The following is a 21545-nucleotide window of genomic DNA, read 5'->3' as shown; positions in this document are numbered from 1 at the left end:
AATAGAATGGGCAACCCTTGCGTCTTCTTCGACATTGGTTTTGATAAGCAGCCAGTGGGCTGCATTGTATTTGAGCTAAGGAGCGATGTTGTTCCAAAAACTGCAGAGAACTTCTGTGTGCTTTGTACCAAACCAGAGGGTGAGGGGTTTAAGGAATCAATTTTTCACCGAATAATTCCTGGCTTTATGTGCCAAAGTGGAGATTTCACAAAAGGCAATGGCACAGGGGGCAAATCCATCTATGGTAACACATTTCTGGGTGAGAACTTCATACTCAAACATGAAGGAGCAGGAATACTATCAATGGCAAATGCTGGGCCCAATACAAATGGATCTCAATTTTTTATCTGCACTGCCCAAACTAGTTGGTTGGATGGAAAGCATGTTGTGTTTGGCCGTGTGGTAGAAGGCTACGATGTCGTAAAACAAATGGAATCTAAGGGATCGCAGTGTGGAAAGATGAGTGTTACTGTTTGCATTCTTGACTGTGGAACAATGTGATGAGAACATTCCTACGGTGGCTGCCCAGTCTTTTGTCCATTGGTACATTGCTATGAAGGTGGTAAAATCCAAATCTCAAGTTGATTTGTGTAATCGTACATTTCCAAGTTACCTGAGGCTTTTGCCCAGGTTGGAGCCTGAACCATCAATTTTCAGTGATCTGTGGCAGTGCTTAGCCTTTAACTTTTTCATGAGGTATAATGGAATTATGTTTATTTTAGCCTTGTACTAAAACACTTCATTCAAATAAAATGTACATTTGCTCACCAAAAAAAAAAAGAGAATGGGACCCCACAAGGCAGTATTTGTAGCTCTTTATTGTTTAATATGATAATTAATGATTATTTCTCTGAGAGGGGTAAGTCATTTTTTGAAGATGGTGCTTTACGGATCAGAGGAAAGAATCAATTTAATTGTATGTAGGATACAATTAGCGGTTAATAAGGTTGAACAGTGGGCAAATAGTTGGGGTTTTTAGCTTTCAGTAGCTAAAACACAACTTATATGTTTTACAGAGAGGATCAATAGACCTACACTTAATTTGAAATTATATAGTCAGACTCTTGAAGAAGGTCAGTGGTAAGCAAGTGGCTGGATAATAATCTGACATGGAAGCACAATATCAGTAAGATAATTGACAAAGGTAAAGTGGCATTAAATATCCTTGGGTACTACACGAAAATCCCTGTTGACTATTTTGTTTAACTAGATCGGTACTTGATTATCACAGCCCCCCCCCCCCCCCCAGGGCTGTGTGCTCAGTCCACTGCTGTTCACTCTGCTGACCCACGACTGTGCTGCAACACACAGCTCAAACCATATCATCAAGTTTGTCAATTACATGACTGTGGTGGGTCTCATCAGCAAGAACGATGAGTCAGCATACAGAGAGGAGGTGCAGCAGCTAAGAGACTGGTGCAGAGCAAACAGCTTGTCTCTTAGTGTGAACAAGAGATGGTTGTTGACTTCAGGAGGGCACGGAGCGACAACTCTCCGCTGAACATCGACGGCTCCTCGGTAGAGGTCATTAAGAGCACCAAATTTGTTGGTGTTCACCTCACAGAGAATCTCACCTGGTCCCTCAACACCAGCTCCATAACAAAGAAAGCCCAGCAGCATCTCTACTTTCTGTGAAGGCTGAGGAAAGTATATCTCCCACTGCCCCATCCTCACCACATTCTACAGGGGTTGTATTGAGAGCATCCTGAGCAGCTGCATCACTGCCTGGTTCAGAAATTGCACCATCTCAGATCGCAAGACCCTGCAGCGGATAGTGAGGTCAGCTGAGATCGTTGGGGTCTCTCTTCCCGCCATTACAGGCATTTACACTACACGTTGCATCTGCAAACAGCATTATGAAGGACCCCACACACCCCTCATACAAACACCTTTCCCTCCTGCCGTCTGGAAAAAGGCACTGAAGCATTTGGGTTCTCACGCCAAGACTTTGTAACAGTTTCTTCCCCCAAGCTATCAGACTCCTGAATACCCAGAGTCTTGACTGACACCAACTTACTGCCCTCTACTGTGCCTATTGTCTTATTATTTATTGTAATGCCTGCACTGTTTTGTGCACTTTATGCAGTCCTGGGTAGGTCTGTAGTCTAGTGTACTATTTTGTGTTGTTTTACATAGTTCGGTGTAGTTTTTGTATTGTTTCATGTAGCACCATGGCCCTGAAAAACATTGTCTCGTTTTCACTGTGCACTGTACCAGCAGTTATGGTCGAAATGACAATGAAAAGTGACTCGACTTGACTTGATTATGACTATGTGACTTATGGATCAGCTTTGTCTTCAAATTGAAAATGTTTGGATGTGACACAAGCTCAGGCTATAAGACTGTTGTGGGCGGTAAGGTTATCCCATTTCAGCTTTATTTGTTGAAATAGAACAATTACTTTTACGGTTGTGGAGGATGAAGTCTTAGCAAATCAGAAGCTAAGGGGTCAATGGGGCTAAGAATTAGGGGATTATGGCAAGACCTGAGAGATAATGGACATAAGGGGAGACACCTTTACAGAATACATAAAACTCATGTGAGAAGGGGGTAAGACAAGAAGGGAAGAAATTATATTGATTTGACTTAAAATGGGGCATCCTATGCTTAATTTTTCTTTGTATCTTGTTAGAGATCATCATTTTGGGACGTGTAGGTTTTGTCATCGTTATGAAACAGTTTAACATATTCTTTTACAATGTGAAGCATTCAAGTTTGAAATAAAGCAAATGCAGGCTGCAGTACTATCTTTGGGGGTTGATAGTTTTCAATTTAAAAACTTTTAAGTTATGGAAGTGACTTTAATTCAGAATATTGTCCTTCATTATTTAAAATCTATTGGGTTTTTTGGGGTAATTTGGTTTTCAGTTGATGAACATGGAGGTCTACAGCACATTACTGGCCCTTGGGCCCACAATATTGTGCCAGCTATATAACCTACTCTAGAAACCGGCTAGAATTTCCCTAGCGCAAAGCGCTCTATTTTTTTAAGCTCAATGTACCTACTATCTAAGAGGCTTTTAAAAGACCCTATTGTATCCGCTTCCACCACCACTGCCGGCAGTGCATTCCACACACCCACCACTCTCTGTGTGGATAAACTTAACTCCGACATCCCCTCGGTACCTATTGCCAAGCACCTTAAAACTATGCCCCTTGTGTTAGCCATTTCAGCCCTGGGAAATAGTCTCAAGACTATCCACAAAATCAATGCCTCTCTATCCTCCCATGCACCTATCAGGTCTCCTCTCATCCTCCGTCAAGCCATGGAGAAAAGGCCAAGTTCACAACCTGTTCTCTTAAGGCACGCCCTTCAATTCAGGCAACATCCTTGTAAATCTCCTCTGCACTCTCTCTATCCACTTTCTTCCTGTAGTGAGGTGACCAGCACTGAACACAGTACTCCAACTGGGGTCCTATATAGCTCTAACGTTCTCATGGCTCTTGAACTCAATCCCACGGTTGATGAATGCCAACACACCAGACACCTTCTTAGCACTGAGTAAGTGCACTAGTAGAGGTTGCAATTCCAAATTCTCTAGCCCACACTCAAGTCCAGTTGGTGGCAGTAGTGAACCTATAATTTGGACTGCCAACACCATTAAAAGCCAGAGGAAGGAGGGTTCAAACATTACTTAATATTAAGAATGTAAAGAGTTTAGCACTTTTTTGTATGTAGATTTTATCAAGAATAAAGTTTGTGTTTTGTAAATAAAGCTATTTCATTCGCAGCCGTATCTGCAATGTTTGTCAGGAATTCAGCACAGGTAGTGTCTGCCCAGAGTACATATGCTGAAATCTGGACAAGGAAAAGGCTGGAGGAAACAAGTGGGTCACCTGGTAGCATTTGTGGAAGGGGGGGGGGGGGGGGAGAAGAAGATAAGAGGCAAGTTTGACGTTTTGGATCTCTAGTCTTTATCTGGAATGGGTTCATCTGAGAATTTGTTTTTTGAATCAAGTCCACTACAGGTAAAGCCCTCCCCACCATTGAGCACATCTACAAGGAGTGCTGTCACATGCCAGTAGCATCCATGATCAAAGACCTCCACTTCCCAGGCTATGTTCTATTCTCATTGCTGCCATCAGGAAGGTACAGATGCCTCAGGACTCACATCAGCAGGTTCAAGTTATTACCCATGAAATATCAAGCTCTTGAACCAGAGTGGATAATTTCACTCAACCCCACATGCCAGCTCACTGAATTGTACCCACAACCCAAACACTTTTGGTCTCCGCTCAAGCAGGTAAAACCCAAGGTTTTAGCCAAGCATACTCATTTATCACTTGCCAGTAACATTCAGACTATTCTAATGGTGTTTACTATTGCAGCTTTCTGAAGGTTTACATGGATATTGCTGTGTGGTCCAAATTGTTTAATGCTATGATGTGGTGAATTTGGGATACCAGTTGTAGACATTGCCATTGGGACAATGTTCCAAAGTCTTTCAATTTCCTCAATTCAGCATTTTCTGGTGTTTTTCACTGATTGATTTCTGTAAGTTATGTGTGTAAGATGGCTATGTCTATTTAGTAAGTTGTTCTTGCTTGTTTATCCCACGTTTTATTTCCAGACCATCTGAAATAATTAAAATTAAAGTCTGTCCGGAGCCTTAGAGGCTCATCAGGCTGGTGCTTATGCCGGTGTCCATGGCGCAAAGCGACTGAGAGTACGAGACTCCTCCACCTCCCACTTCCTGATAGGACACCAGTCTATCACGAGGTTAATCCCGGCACGGTACTGAAGCAATTTGTGGTTAAATGCCTTGCTTAAGGACATAACATGCTGCCTCGATTGGGGCTCAAACTCACGACCTTCAGATCGCGAGTCCAACGCCTTGGCCACTTGGCCACGCACCACATATCTGAAATCATGGATCAGCTGTAATGTAACTTAGACTCCAAAACTGACTCAGGCTTTTATTATCTTCTGTATTTGGAGTTTGTTGTCTTGCACATTTGGTTGGTTGTTCATCTTGTTTGGTGTGCTCTTTCATTGATTTGTTGCATTTATTGGACTTGCTGAGTATGCCTGCAAGAAAATGAACCTTGGGGCTCTTTATGCCGACATATGTACTTTACCTTGAACATTTAAAATGAGTTTAGTACATTTTGCTAAAAGTAGCTTGTAGCAACATCAGACAGGTAGATAGACAATACACAAAATATTAATTATACCAGAAAGCAAAGACAAGGAGTGCATTTCATCACTGTACTTAAACTAACTGTTTTTGTCCAAGTTGTGTTCTTTCTTGAAGACAATTGTTTTACTTGTGAACACAGCTTATATGTTGTGTCTGTGATCATTCAACAATGTACATTACCCAATGCCAGAATGTTCCTTTTGCAAGCTTTTCATTGCACACCTGTGCTTATCTGGTGTACTTTATATTTAACTTCTACTTACAGAACACTGCGAATGAAAGTCAAAAATAAATCAGAAATCGTGTTTCTGGATGGAAAAAAATTTATTGAATTGTAGACAGCTTAAGCCTTTACAGTTCTTATGCAATGCTTCCAGCATTGGAAGCAATCCTGGGCCAGAGATCTGCACATTCCTTGGCAACTGGGCCTGTGATTGCAGAGCCTAGAAATGAAAGCAGAACAATGATCGGGAAGAGAACAGGGAAATGACAAACCAAACAATCATTTCCACAGGGTCAAGAATGGAAGCAGACAAGTCACATTAAAACTGAATGCAACTTTGTTAAGTTCACACCTGGAGCACCACGAACACAAATGATGACCACATCCACATGATGGTGCAGAAAAGATCAACAGCAGCAGAACCAAGAGGACAAATTCAACTGGTTACAAGCTGTTGTTAGTTCTTCCCTCAGTTTAAAAATTTAGGGGTGACTGGATAGAACCCACATCCCTTTCTAACTTTCCTAGAAGTGGAAGCCAAAAGAAATACAATCCTCCAATGAAACCAAGAATCTTTATGCAAATTGATTATAACACTGAATTAACTCATTTTCACAGTGCCAACCCAAATGCCTCAGGTTTACTGATGTTGGAAAGTGACTATATAGAAAATGTCACATAACTGATTGAGATTAAACAGCACATGGCAGCTGCCACCTCACCCAAAAGCTATGTGTTCCTTTGCCTCCCCTCGACAACTCACTGAGCCACTGAGAACAGACAAAGCAAGTGCTTTTTAAGGAGGAAATGAACAAGCTGACAGATCCAACATGATCTGTAATGGGGAAACTCATTGGAATAAGTGTTTCTATCCTGACGGGCAGGATATTCCACAAATTCAAGCTAGGCTTTAAACAGTAGCTTCAAATTTGCAGCAAGGAGCCAATTCCAACCCAGATACCATACCTTTCATTTCTCCTTTGTTATTCACTATCACTCCTGCATTGTCTTCAAAGTAAAGGAACACCCCATCTTTTCTCCGATACGCTTTTCGCTGCCGTATCACCACTGCTGGATGCACTGTAATACAACCACATGAAAATACAAGTGTAAAATTGATACTGTATTGCAACAAGCATTGTTCTTCTTGCCTGCGCCTGTTGACCAATCTTACTTTCACCCCACAAATGTTGGCTCGGTTTATAGTCTCAAAACAACTGCAGCTATTGAACCATAAGTGCATAGATTTCTGTTCTGGGTCAGGCAAGTTAGTACATGACACAATCAACCACAAAATCCTAGACTCAGTACAAGTTTCCCCACATTGGCCATACTTGGCTTGGGTACTGACATACTATGATAGTGTAATGCTTACAATTTTCAGGTCTAAATATGAAAGAACATAATAAAAGACAAGAAAAGGAGCAAGAGTAGGCCACCTGGACCTTCGAGCCTGCTCTACTATTCAACAAGATCATGGCTGATATGACCACAGACACATCTCCACCTACCTGCGTTTTCCCTATCACCCTTAATTCCCCTAAAATCTATCCAACCTTGTCTTAAATACAATTATGAGGAAGACTCCACTGCTTCATTGGGCAGAGAATTCCAGATTCATCACTCTCTGGGAAAAGCAGTTCCTCCTCATCTGTGTCCTAAATTTACTCCCTCTTATCGAGGCTGTGTCCCCTAGTTCTAGTCTCACCCATCAGCGCAAGCAACTTTCCTGCCTCTATCTTATCTATCCCTTTTACAATTTTATGTTTTTTTTTTAAACAAGATCTCCTCTCATCCTTCTGAATTCCAGCAAGTACAGTCCCAGGCTCTACTCGATAGTATAACCTTACCACCTCTAGAAACTGGTGAACCTCCTCTGCGCCGCCTCCAAAGACAGAAAATCTTTCAGTTCAGGAGACCAGAACGTCATGCAGTACTCCAGATGCAGCCTCATCAGTAAGTACATTGTACAGTTGCAGCATAACCCCCTCGCTCTTAAATTCAATCTCTCTAGTAATGAAAGTCAACATTCCATTTGCCTTCTTTTCTTTCTAAATCTTTTTATTAATATTAGTAATATGGACAGAACACAAATGATATATTGATAAAGAAATTACCAACATATAAATTCCATTACATATAAAAAAAACATACATAATAGTTACAATATAAATGAGTTTACCAAAACATAAGCCATAAAATATATGTATGAACATAGTAAGTCTAAATATTTCATAATATATGATATAAAGAAAACAGAAAAAAGAAAATAAAACAAAAAAAATATAATGCCAAACTAGCTAATCTAATAACTAATATAGAAGAAAAAAGAAGCAAAAAAGAGAAAAAAAGGGGGCTGTTTATAATATCTCACAAAAATAAGTATTCATCAATGCCGTCACTTCCGGTCCTCTCAAAATCCATAAGCTAAAAGCTGGGAAATCAAATGAACTTGGCACAGGGTCATATTACATCATATGAAAATGTTGAATAAATGGTCTCCATAACTTTTCAAATTTAATAGAAGTCTCAAAAGTACCACTTCTAATTTTTTCTAAATTTAAACATAACATAGTTTGAGAGAACCAATCAAATACAGTGGGAGGATTAATTTCTTTCCAATTCAACAATATAGATCTTCTAGCCATCAGAGTTAGAAATGCAATCATTCGACAGGCAGAAGAAGATAAATGCAGTGAGTCTAAGATTGGTAAGCCAAAAATTGCGGTAATAGGATGAGGTTGTAAATCGATATTCAAAACCGCAGAAATAATATCAAAAATATCTTTCCAATATTTCTCCAAAAATGAACAAGACCAAAACATACGAGTTAAAGACGCAATTTCAGAATGACATCTATCACAAATAGGACTAATAGGAGAGTAAAAATGAGCTAATTTATCCTTGGACATATGGGCCCTATGTACGACCTTAAATTGTATTAGTGAATGTATGGCACATAACGATGATGTATTAACTAATTGAAGAATTCTATCCCAATTCTCACTAGAAATACTAAGACTAAGCTCTCTTTCCCAATCCTTTTTAGTCTTATAAAGAGGCTCTGAACGTATCTTCATAATTATATTATAAAGTTTTGAAATAAGCCCCGTTTGAGAAGGGTCTAATTCAAATAAACTCTCCAAAATATCTGAAGGCACAAAATTCGGAAACGTAGAGAGTACAGAACTTAAAAAATGTCTAATCTGTAAATATCTAAAAAAATGAAATCTAGGCAAGTTATATTTGTTGGATAATTGCTCAAAAGACATGAAACAATTGTCTAAAAATAAATCAGAAAATCTTATTAATCCCTTAGTTTTCCAAGCCAAATAAGCTTGATCTATAATGGAAGGGTGAAAAAAACAATTAGATACAATAGGACTATTTAAAACGAATTGAGTCAACCCAAAAAATCTCCGAAATTGAAACCATATACGCAAAGTATGTTTAACTATCGGGTTGTCAATTCGTTTCGACAATTTAGAAAGAGCAAAAGGGAGAGAAGTCCCTAAAATAGAACCCAGAGCATAAGCTGATACCGATTTAGTTTCTAAACTCACCCAACAAGGGCCAAAAGATCCACCCCCATCTTTCAACCAACATAACAAATATCTAATATTAACTGCCCAATAGTAAAATCTGAAATTAGGTAATGCTAACCCGCCTTCCTTTTTTGTCTTCTGTAAATATGTTTTATCTAACCTGGGATTTTTATTCTGCCATATATATGAAGAAATTTTAGAGTCAACATTAGTAAAAAAAGATTTCGGGATAAAAATTGGTATCGCTTGAAAAATATATAAAAACTTAGGTAAAATAACCACCTTAATAGCATTAATCCTACCTATTAGGGATAGAAAGATAAAGGTGACCACTCAGTAAACAAATCTTTAATCTGATCAATTAAGGGTAAAAAATTAAATCTAAATAAATCTTTATGGTTTTTTGTGATTTTGATCCCTAAATAAGTAAAAGAGTCATTAACTAATTTAAAAGGTAAATTTCCATAAATTGGGACCCGTTTATTCAAAGGAAACAATTCACTTTTATTAAGATTTAACTTATACCCAGAAAACTCACTAAATTGAGCCAATAATGATAAAACTGCTGGAATGGATTTCTCCGGGTTAGAAATGAATAGTAATAAATCATCTGCATACAAAGATAACTTATGAATATCTGTCCCACGATTAATACCCAAAATATCCTGTGATTGTCTGATGGCAATTGCCAAAGGTTCTAAGGCAATGTTAAATAGTAATGGACTAAGAGGACATCCTTGTCTAGTGCCCCGAAATAAGCGAAAAAAGGGAGATCTTTGATTATTGGTAAACACTGAGGCTAATGGAGTATGATAAATCAATTTAATCCATGATATAAATATCGGACTAAAATTAAACTTCTCCAACACATTAAATAAGTAAGGCCATTCAACTCTATCAAATGCTTTCTCCGCATCTAATGAAATCACGCATTCTGAAGTGTCATGTGAGGGAGTATAAACAATATTCAACAATCTTCTCATGTTAAAAAAAGAATAACGATTTTTAATAAAACCAGTTTGATCATCTGAAATAATTTTGGGTAATACCTTCCATTTGCCTTCTTGATTGTCTGCTGCACCTGCAAACCAACTGTGCTGTCTTTACGACAGTTATTTAGTTTATAATATTTTCGCTTAGTAATTCATTCAATAGTATTTTCTAGTTAAAATTAGGAGTGTTTAAAGTATATTCATTGCATGTAAAATATATCGGCATGCGATGACGTCACATCCGGTTTCGCCGCGTCTTGTGGGAAAACACCGGTTTGAAATTAGCGCGAGGGTGGGGGCTTTCCACGAGGCTCACCTGAGCAGAAGCAGTTTTGCAGGCATGAGAAATCACAGTGAGAGCAACGCTGTAAGTTAATAATCGATAATCGATATATTGAACTAAGATGTTAATGCCGATCCTGTTAGAAGAAACGACGGTAGATAATGTTTATGCTTTCGTTAGTTAAAGAGTTGCGGATAGTTTGCATGGAAGTGTATTTAAAGTAGTCAATGGAGCAGGTAAACTCTCCCTGTATACTGCACCTTAGTGTAATGTAGTTATAGTCACCTTTGCAAGTATTTACACTTGAAATGTGATATTAAGGAAGGAACAAATACTGTATCAATCTTGTATTGTTTTATCAACAGTTTTCACCATATGTTAATGTGAAGAGTGAACAGTAAATGGTTAATCTTACTGCGATCTGGTTTCATTGACTGTGGTTTATCTCGACGTTAAATTCGACGTTATCACTTACACGCGAAGGAGAACGTTACAGTGAAAAAGCGGCATTATCAGGTGTTTCAAGTGCTGCAATGTCAGCTCAATCCAGCATCAAGTCGAGGCCGCCCAGCGACAGGGGCAGTAAACCGACATCAAGTAAGCCCACCCGGGCGTTATCAGGTGTTCCAAGTGCTGCAATGTCAGCTCGATCCGGGATCAAGTCGATGGCGCCCAGCGACAAGGGCAGTAGAACGACATCAAGTAAGTCCACACAGGCAAGAGCCAAGGCAGAAGCCGCCAAGGTGCGACTGCATTACGCCAAACAAGAAGCAGTTTTGAAAATGAAACAGGCCACCAGAGAAGTCGAAATCCAGAAAGAAAAGGCCGCCAGACAAAGAGAAGAGGCTGCCAGAGAAGCCGAAATCCAGAAAGAAAGGGCCGCCAGACAAAGAGAAGAGGCTGCCAGACAAAGAGAAGAGGCCGCCAGAGAAGCCGAAACCCAGTTGGAAATGAAAAAAATATCGACAGAGTTGCAAGTGCTGCAGCTAGAAAGAGAAGGAGAAGCTGCCATGGTGGAAGCAGAGTACATAGAAGAAGCTGAAGGGTCGCGTGATCTGACCGAAGCAAGTTCTGCTTTAGAAAGGACCAGACTGGAACGCACGAGCGACTATGTACAATATCAAACAGACTGGCAGGCTCGTCTCCCCTCTCCATACCTATTCGATAACTTCCCCAGCTACGAGGAAGAGAATTTACCCTCGCGACTCCGCGATGAAGTCAAGAATGAAAGAGCTGACAACCGATATTCTTTGACACCAAAGTTACAAAGTTCGATGCGAAGAGACGCGGAGGTTGAATCCAGGATGGCAAATTCCATGAGAAACGTGCGTTCTCAGTCATATAGGCGCCAACGTACTTCTCCAGCCCGCATGCCGCTTACAGCCGATCCCACGCTGCAGTATTTAGCACGACGGGATCTCGTCACTTCAGGACTGTACCAGTTTGACGATAAACCCGAAAATTACCGTGCATGGCACTCCACATTCACCAACGTGATCGACGGGGTCCAGCTCAGTGCAACCCAAAGGTTGGACCTTATGGCGAAATGGCTGGGGAAAGAATCACGCGACCAGGTGAGACGCATGCGTTCAGTGTACATCAACAAACCTGAGCTAGCCTTAAGCGAAGCGTGGGAGAGACTTTGGGAGAGATATGGGGCCCCCGATATTATTGAAGCGGCGCTATATCGACGTCTGGAAAACTTTCCTAAGGTGTCAGCCAAAGATCACTTTAAGTTAAGAGAATTCGGAGATTTACTCATGGAGATCCAAGGCGCCAAAGAAGATGGCTATTCAGCTGGTCTAGTATACCTAGATACTCCATCCGGGATTAGACCAATCGTGGACAAACTTCCATTTGGGCTGCAGGACAAGTGGCTGACTGTTGCCTCAGAGTACAAGGAAGAGCACGGTGGTCGATTCCCTCCCTTTGAGCACCTCACTGAGTTTGTGCGCAAGGAGGCGAAGAGGCAAAACGACCCTAGCCTCGTGGGTCCAGGTAGATCCTCTTCGAATATTTTCAACATTGATAAACCCGTGTCAGTGCTCAAGACTGAAGCCCTTACAACTAACAACGACCCTGGCGAGTATTGTCCATTGCATAACAAACCTCACCCCCTGAAAGCATGCAGAATGTTTAGGGAAAAACCCCTTGAAGAGAGGACGGCTCTTCTCAAGGAGAACAGAATATGTTTTAGATGCTGTTCCTCAACCTCTCACCTCGTCAGAGAGTGTACGATCGCCGTGAAGTGTCCGGAATGTGATAGCACGGATCACGTCGGGGCCATGCATCCCGGCCTGTCACTGCAAACCGACAGCGCTCCTTCTCCCCCACAACAGGACGGCGGGGACAGAGAGGCTCACCCCAGGACAACAGTTGTCAGCTCGAACTGTACAGAAGTCTGCGATCAAGCTCAGTCAAGTCGTTCTTGTTCCAAGATCTGCCTCACTAAGGTGTACCCTAAAGGAGCCAAAGACAAGGCCATCAAAGCCTATGTGATTCTGGACGATCAGAGCAATCGTTCACTAGTCAGTCCAGAGTTCTTTAAATTGTTCAACATTGAGAGTGAGCGGTTCCCATACTACCTCAAAACTTGCTCAGGCAACATGAAAACCCAAGGAAGGAAGGCAGAAGGCATCCAGATCGAGTCCCTGGATGGTAAAGTCGTCATCTGTCTCCCTCCGCTCTTAGAGTGCAATGAAATCATGAATAACCGCGCTGAGATCCCGACACCAAGTGCGGTGCTACACCAGCCGCATCTCCACCACATCGCCAAACACATCCCAGAACTGGATCCGAAAGCGGAAATACTCCTGCTATTAGGAAGAGATGTTATCCAGGTACACAAGGTTAGGCAGCAGGTCAATGGACCACTCGACGCCCCCTTCGCGCAACGTCTGGATCTGGGCTGGGTGGTGATAGGAGAGGTGTGTCTCGGTGACGTACACAAACCGACGGTCGACACACTCGACCAATGTGCAAGAGAGTGGCCGCCATTCGATTTTTCAACCCTGCACAAGTTCCATGTATATCAAGGAAGCACAACAAGGCGTTAACAAGCGCGAGGCAAGCGACGAGTCGCTGGGCCAGTCAGTCTTCGCTCAAACGAAGTATGACAACAAACTTGCACAATCAGCTCAAGATACCATTTCTTTAAAAACCAAAGACACCAAGGTCTTCAGAGATGAAGCAAATAATGGGGTTGCCCCATTGCCTATCAGAGAACCATGCCAGCGCTCACCAGATAACAAAGAGCAGGCAGTCAAACGGTTCACGTCCTTACGGAAAACCCGGAAAAGGAAACCTGAGATGCAGCAACACACCCGATTGGCCCACGAGGTACTGTGCACCCTAATGGCAGAGGTCACAGCCATTATAAACGCACAATCATTCCTACCTGTGTCTTCTGACCCAGAAAACCCCTTTATACTTTCGCCATCAACGCTCCTTACGCAGAAGGCAGGAGCACCTCCTCCACCAGGAGACTTCTCAGACAAGAATTTGTACACAAAGCAATGGAGACAAGTCCAGGCTCTGGCAAATCAGTTCCGGTCCCGCTGGAGACAGAAATATCTACCCTCGTTGCAACAGAGACGAAAGTGGACAGAACCCCGCAGGAATCTTCAAGTTGGAGACTTAGTCCTGCTCGGGGACAAGCAAGCCACCCGCAACAGCTGGCCAACGGCCAGAATCACTGCTACATTCCCTAGCGGGGATGGACATGTCAGGAAGATCGAATTGAAGACTACCGACCAAGGCGATGTGAAAATTTACCAAGGGCCAGTTACAGAAGTTATTCTACTTCTACCCAATGACTGATTAAGAGACTAAGTTTTGTACTCTGCTCATTGTGACCTTACGAAGGTCAAGCGGGGAGTGTGCTGTCTTTACGACAGTTATTTAGTTTATAATATTTTCGCTTAGTAATTCATTCAATAGTATTTTCTAGTTAGAATTAGGAGTGTTTAAAGTATATTCATTGCATGTAAAATATATCGGCATGTGATGACGTCACATCCGGTTTCGCCGCGTCTTGTGGGAAAACACCGGTTTGAAATTAGCGCGAGGGTGGGGGCTTTCCACGAGGCTCACCTGAGCAGAAGCAGTTTTGCAGGCATGAGAAATCACAGTGAGAGCAACGCTGTAAGTTAATAGATAATCGATATATTGAACTAAGATGTTAATGCCGATCCTGTTAGAAGTAACGACGGTAGATAATGTTTATGCTTTCGTTAGTTAAAGAGTCGCGGATAGTTTGCATGGAAGTGTATTTAAAGTAGTCAATGGAGCAGGTAAACTCTCCCTGTATACTGCACCTTAGTGTAATGTAGTTATAGTCACCTTTGCAAGTATTTACACTTGAAATGTGATATTAAGGAAGGAACAAATACTGTATCAATCTTGTATTGTTTTATCAACAGTTTTCACCATATGTTAATGTGAAGAGTGAACAGTAAATGGTTAATCTTACTGCGATCTGGTTTCATTGACTGTGGTTTATCTCGACGTTAAATTCGACGTTATCACTTACACGCGAAGGAGAACGTTACACCAACCTTTTGCAATTCATGGACAAGCACTCCCAAGTCCCTCTGCACAGCAGCATGCTGCAATCTTTTACCATTTAAATAATAATCTGATCTTCCATTTTTCCTTCCAAAGTGGATGACCTCGCATTTAACAGCATGCTGCACTCCAGTGGCCCACTCACGTAACCGATCTATATCTCTCTGCAGACTCAACATACTCTGCACAATTTAGTGTCAGCAGCAAACAGATGCATTACACTCTCTCCTCTCTTCCAGAGACTAAAAATTTGGATGCACTGTTACCTCTTGTTTCTAATAATGGCCCAAAGAGGGCATAGCCTCAGATCAGGACATCATGACAGAACAGATGAGGAGGAATTTCTTAAGCCAGATGGTGGTAAATTCATTGCCAGATGCTGTGGATGTGGTAGAAGAAATGAAAGGGTTGACCATTTTCTAAATGGAGAGAAAATACTAAAAATTGACACACAAAGGACATGGGAGTCCTTGTGCAGGATTCTCTAAAGGTTAAATTGCTGGTTGACTCTGTGCTGAGGAAGGTAAATGCAATGTTAGCATTAATTTCTAGAGGACTAGAATATAAAAGTAAGATGCAATGTTGAGACTATATAAAGCACCAGTGGGACTTCACTTGGGAGTATTTTGAACAGTTTTGGGTCCCTTATTTTACAAAGGATGCGCTGAAACTGGAGAGGGTTCAGAGGAGGCTCATGAAAAATATTCCAGGAATGAACAGCTTGTATATGAAGAGCACTTGATGGCTCTGAGCCTGTATTCACTTGAATTCAGAAGAATGAGGGGGTGTCTTAATTGAAACCTATTGGTTGAGTAAAGGCCTTGATAGAGTTGACGTGGAGAGGTTGCTTCCTATGGTGGGAAGAGTCCAAGAACAGAGGACATAGCCTCAGAATAGAGGGGCATCCTTTCAGAACGGGTGTGAGGAGGAATTTCTTGAGCCAGAATGTGGATCTGGGGAATTCTTTGCCAAGGCAGCTGTGGAGGCCAAGTCTTTGTGTATATTTAAGGCAAAGGTTGATTATTGATTGGTCGGGGCATGAAGGGATATGGGGAGAAACAGGAGATTGGGGATGAGAGGAAAATTGGATCAGCCATGATGAAATGGAGGCACAGACTGGATGGGCTAAATGCCTAATTCCACTCCTATATCTCATGGCTTTAATCACAAAAGCTGTAGTCCAAAACCACAACCTTCTCGTCCTCCATCAGAAGAAATGTAACTGATAGCAAAGGGAACTGTGGCAAACCACACAAAAATATTTGTGTAATTCTCCTATATGCAAATTGGCTGCTACTGGCCTCTCTTCAATACAACAGAAACCAAACTTCAAATGCACGCTGCAATGTCCCCAGATTGTGGAAGTGCAAATCTTTGCACGAACTGTTCCATTGCCGATTGAGGATATACAGCACAACACATCTGCAATCTCACCCTAAAGCAATGAATTACTTTCCCCATCCTCAACAACTCACCAAAGCCAAAGAGTAGGCTATGCAAGTGCTTCTAGGATGGTGCCCCACTCACTGCGTGAGCACACGAAACAGGAAATCTTCACATACATATCAAGTTCAACCTGGGCAGGACAGTGAACAGCAGGGCCCTGAGAACAAGGTCTGGGGGGCGCAGACCCTACAGTGATGACAGCAAACGGTGCTGAAGAAGGCAGGACAATGAGTACTAGAGTTGGACATCATGTTGCAGGTGCAAAAGACAGTAAGAGGACATTTGAGATTAAGCCAGAGAGCATGGAAAACCTTCTCAACAATACTGCTGGAACTGGAGGCACTGAGTTGCGAGGAGGCACGAGAATCATTTTTCCGAGTGAAGGAGGCCAAAGTGCACGCGTAACCATAGAGAGGTTGAGAAAATTATGAGGGGCATAGGATAAGAGACGAAACTTGAGGGTGCAGGATTATTGTGGGAGGGGGAAGATTTAAAGGGGACCCCAGGGCAGCTTCTCCCCTACAGAGCACGGTGGGTACAGGTGTTCCACCCCCTTCACAAAGGTAGAGCGTTCGCATGAAACTTTTCTTAAGCCAAAATGGCGTAAAGCAAAGAACAATTAATTTATATGGGAAACATTTTCATAAAAGCAAAAATAAACAATATTTTGTAATGCAAAAAGTTTACTAATGTAGGTCTTTTGTAAAAGCGAAGTGGCGTAAAGCAAACATTCGTAAAGCAGGGGACACCTGTACACGGAAAGAGCTGCTACATGAAGTGGTACAGGCAGATACATTTCTAATAGCTTTAAATGTTCTATAGATATTGCCTGACCTGCAAAGCTCCTCCTGCATTTTGTGCGTGTTGCTTTTATAGGAAAGGATGTGGGACAAGCACAGGTAAATTGGACTAACCCAGGTCAGCACCATGGTGACATAGATGGGAGTTGGGCCAAAGGGCCTGTTTGAATACTGCACAACCCTAGGAGTATGCCCATCATCTATATAAGATAATAAGCATCATTTCAAATCTGTGGCATGAGGTTAACTAACCCCACACTGATACAAATGAAAGCCAGATAACAAAACAACCCCATCTCAAAGAAGCACTGACAATTTGTCCAAAACAATTCCAAGTCATTCATTAATAAGCTAACCTGCTCATCAAGGTCTGACTTTAGAACTGTCCTCAAGGTTCCAAACCACAAAAAACACACCACCTATGAAACCCCAGGACACACCAAAAACCTCTGAAGGTACTGAAGCTTAAACACAGCAATTTTTTTCCACCCTAAATACTTGTCAATTATAACCATCAACTTACAGGGGACCCAGATCAATGTTGGGCAATTTAAAAGAACATACCCCAACACAAATCACACACTCATGTAATATCCAACATTTCTGAAATGGCTACTCAAAAATGATCTCCATGATTCTTCAAGTCACCTTACCATACAGTAACAAACCACTTCTGAAACTTCCCAACAAGCTAAGTTGGTGGTTTGAAAATGAACACATTTACATCCTAGATCACTTTTTGGAATGACAACTCAACTACAATACTGTTTCATTCCTGGCACAATCTGCTGACTTACTTACTGGCATGGTGCAACGTCTTTTTGATTCCAACTTGGAGGTTACTCACCCTTTTTCCTGAGCTCTGGTTTGCCTTTCTTCACAGTGGCCATGACCATGTCTCCAACACCAGCAGCTGGCAACCTGTTCAACCGGCCTTTAATCCCCTTGACAGAGATGATGTACAGATTCTTGGCACCTGAAACCACGTCAATAATCTGATGAAACACACTGCTTTGCCATAACCATCACTGGAAAATCAAATCTGCAGCTTCAGTACTTTATGCCCGTATGGTTCAAAATGACCAAATAGTCTCTGCATCAAGATAGTTAATATAATCACTAAAAAATAATGTGCATAATGCTAAATATACTTTTTATACTCTTCTACCCAATAAGTACTTATTCAGAGATTACTCGCTGCTCCTTGTATCCGACAATCTAGAGAACTTTACCCGTATTATCGGCGCAGTTGATTACAGCCCCCACGGGAAGACCGAGGGAGATGCGAAACTTCGCTCCGGATGACCCGCCACGTCCTGCAGCAAACCAAAACAAAGTTTTAAGTGATGAGTGAAAGATTTGACAATGGGCAGAAGATAATTAGCTGCAAGAATTACTTCTTGGCCCGTTGGTCTTTCACACTTGACTCATCTTGGATCTAAGTGCCACTTCCCCGAATTAACTCACATTCCTCAATTTTAGTACCTACGATCATTGGCTTGTCTCCAAGGGCTGTGGAGATTCAAGTTCGTCTGCTGAAGAAATTTTCATCACAGCTTGAGACAGACCATCAACCAGTGGAAATGTCAAAACTGCACCTACACTGAGATCATATTGATTCTGCATTCAAGAATGTAATGCCCCAATCCACTGCTCACATGAACAACTACTGCCCACTTAACCCCAGGTTCAGCCTGGTGCATTACACTCATTGGGTTCAGTTCTGATCACCTCATTTAAGGAAGGATGTGGAATCTTTAGAGAGTACAGAAGATTTACCAGGATGCTGCCTCAATTAGAGAACATGTCTTTATCAGGACAGGTTGAGCAAGTTAGGGCTTCTCTCTCTCTGGAGCAAAGAATCAGGTGACTTGGTAAGACTTCTTTCCCTAGCTGGAAACGACTATTATAGGGGGCCAAAATTTTAAGGTGATGAGGCAAAGATAAGGGAGGGGGTGGGTGACAGAAGTAGCGTTTTCATACACACTGTGAGGCAAATACATTAGGGAGATTTAAGAGACACTTAGGAAGGCAAAAATGTAGGGCTTCATGGGAGGGAAGGGTGAGATTGATCCAGAGTAGGTTAATAGGTCAATGGAAGAGTGTGTGCCAAAGGGCCAGTATTGTTAAACTAAAAGCAGATATACTCGAGTTCATGATAAACTCAAGCTTCGGCAGATGCTGGAATTTGTCTGCTGCTTCAGATCGGAGGACAGCCCTGTACATATTACTGAATACAGTTATCGGAACCTGCAGCGACCACGGGGAGGTGGGGACTGTGAATGGCTCGGGTTGAAACCCAGTACCACTCGAGATCCACCAGATCATTTACAGTGTTCTAGGATCATTATTTACTTCCACTGACAGTTGCTCCACAGAATAGAGGCACCCAAAAGAGCCCACTCAGAAATTACCTTCAATATTTCAATATCATTGAAAGAGTGCCTTAAAAGCCTAAAATATTTATAAATTACCATGATTGCACATCTCAACTGAGACATAACATAAAGATGTTTTTTCATCATGTATTTGAAGTATGGTAATAAATACAATTCAGAATGGATAGACACCCCTTTAGAACAGAGATGAGGAGGAATTTCTTCTGCCCGGGGTGGTGAATCTGTGCAATTCATTTTCAGACTGCTGTGGAGAGCAAATTATTTGGAACATTTAAAGCGGAGGCTGATAGGTTCTTGATTAGTAAGGTGTCAAAGGTTATGGGGAGAAGGCAGAAGAATGAAATCGAGCAGCTTAATAAACCTGCCACGATGGAATGGTGGAGCAGACTTAATGGGATGACTGGCTGAATATTGCTCCTGTGTCTTATGGTCTCACAGATATATGGTGTATGATCATTGTGGGCCTGGCGTAGTGAAAAACCCATAGCTGCGCTCATTGCCCAACTCAGTGGTATCATAGACCATGAAGGTGGTTATCAGGGTTTCCACAGGGATCTTGGTTGGCTGGGTATGCAGTCTGAGGAATGGCAAATGGAGTTATTTTTTGTCAGATAAATGCAAAGTGGTCCAGAATAGGACCATTCCACACCCTGGAGAGTGTTGCAGGACTGAAGGACCAGGGAATAGAAATATATAGTTCCCTGAAATTTCAGGCTTAAGTTCAAGCTCAATTAGTAAATTTGCTGATGACACAAAGGTTGGCAGTGTTGTGGATAGTGTGGAGGGCTGTCAGATGTTACAGCAGGACATTGATAGGATGCAAAACTGGGCTGAGAAGTGGCAGATGGAATTCAACCCAAATAAGTGTGAGGTGGCTCAATTTGGTAGGTCGAATCTGATGGCAGAACGTAGTATTAATGGCAAGACTCTTAGTAGTGTGGAGGATCAGAGGGATCTTGGGGTCCGAGTCCATAGGACACTCAAAGCTGCTGCACAGGTTGACTCTGTGGTTAAGAAAGCATACGGTGCACTGGCCTTCTTCAATTGTGGAATTGAATTTAGGAGCCAAGAGGCAATGTGACAGCTATATAGGACCCTGGTCAGACCCCACTTGGGAGTACGGTGCTCAGTTCTGGTCACCTCACTACAGGAAGGATATGGAAGACACAGAAAGGGTGAAGGGGAAGGGGAGATTTAGAAGGATGTTGCCTGGATTGGGGAGCATGCCTTATGAAAACGGGTTGAGTGAACTCGGCCTTTTCTCCTTGGAGCAACGGAGGATGAGAAGTGACCTGATAGAGGTGTACAAGATGACGAGTGACATTGATCACGTGGATAGTCAAGAGGCTTTTTCCCAGGGCTGAAATGGTTGCCACAAGAGGACAACCATTAAGGTGCTGGGGAATAGGTACAGAGGTGATGGCAGGGGTAAGTATTTTACTCAGAGAGTGATGAGTGCGTGGAATGGGCTGCCGGCAATGGTGGTGGAGGCGGATACGATAGGGGCTTTTAGATAGGTACATGGAGCTTAGAGAAATAGAGGGCTATAAGTAAGCCTAGGTAGAGACATTGCTATGGTAGGGACATGCTCGGCACAGCATTGTAGGCCGAAGGGCTAGTATTGTGCTGTAAGTTTTCTGTGTTTCTAAAGCTGATCACTTTTGACACTAGTTTTACTTTGGCGATAACGTACTCTACAGTTAACATGTTCAACAACCAATGCATCTGGGGACCTAGATCTTTCCTCCTCCTCCTCACCAACACTTTAACCCAGGTCAACGGCTCCACGGCCCGGACTCACGTAAAGGCTCGATTCCCCACAAACAGGCCGAGTACGTAGCCGGGCGGCGGAGAAGAAGCGCCATCTCCACACCAGGTCACTCCAACATGGCCGTCACCCGATAATACACAACCTTGCGCCCCGGCTACACATCTAAAATCCATCAGTGATCTACAAATACCCCAGAGACAAGACGGGCGTAAGGTTATACAGACAACCTGAACAGGAACCGGCGCGTCCTACCTACCAGGAGTGAGGATGGCAGCGGATAACGCCGCTCCCCTCCTCCCGCTTACCTCTCTTCGACATTGTGGCACAGGGAGAGAGGCCGGGCGCCTTGGATTATGGGATATATCGACGGAGCGCGCGC

General features: G+C 42.4%; 2 protein-coding genes across 2 annotated transcripts; one reads left to right on the top strand and one right to left on the bottom strand.

The window, feature by feature from the left end:
* Positions 1-779, top strand: LOC132384971 (peptidyl-prolyl cis-trans isomerase-like). The gene has a single exon (XM_059956665.1). It carries the CDS (start codon positions 7-9, stop codon positions 499-501), a length of 495 nt encoding a protein of 164 aa, XP_059812648.1. The 5' UTR covers positions 1-6; the 3' UTR covers positions 502-779.
* Positions 780-5446: 4667 nt separating this feature from the next.
* LOC132384970 (large ribosomal subunit protein uL14) lies at positions 5447-21545 on the bottom strand. The gene is made up of 5 exons (XM_059956664.1): positions 21472-21545; positions 18229-18312; positions 17844-17972; positions 6331-6444; positions 5447-5584 (listed from the first exon to the last, which is right to left on the bottom strand). The coding sequence occupies exons 1-5, from the start codon at positions 21482-21484 to the stop codon at positions 5502-5504; spliced, it is 423 nt and encodes a 140-aa protein (XP_059812647.1). The 5' UTR covers positions 21485-21545; the 3' UTR covers positions 5447-5501.

The sequence above is a fragment of the Hypanus sabinus genome, chromosome X1 (genome assembly GCF_030144855.1).
Source record: "Hypanus sabinus isolate sHypSab1 chromosome X1, sHypSab1.hap1, whole genome shotgun sequence".
NCBI classification, from domain to species: domain Eukaryota; kingdom Metazoa; phylum Chordata; class Chondrichthyes; order Myliobatiformes; family Dasyatidae; genus Hypanus; species Hypanus sabinus.
Note: the sequence above shows the minus strand (reverse complement) of the source record. Positions and strands in the feature narration are given on the sequence as shown.

Coding starts and splice junctions, on each gene's coding strand:
- LOC132384971 (XM_059956665.1), top strand. CDS start 7: ATGGGCAACCCTTGCGTCTTCTTCGACATTGGTTTTGATAAGCAGCCA.
- LOC132384970 (XM_059956664.1), bottom strand. Junction 17,973..18,228: donor CAACTGCGCCGATAATACGG/GTAAAGTTCTCT, acceptor ACGTGGTTTCAG/GTGCCAAGAATCTGTACATC. Junction 6,445..17,843: donor ACCAGAGCTCAGGAAAAAGG/GTGAGTAACCTC, acceptor GTTGTATTACAG/TGCATCCAGCAGTGGTGATA.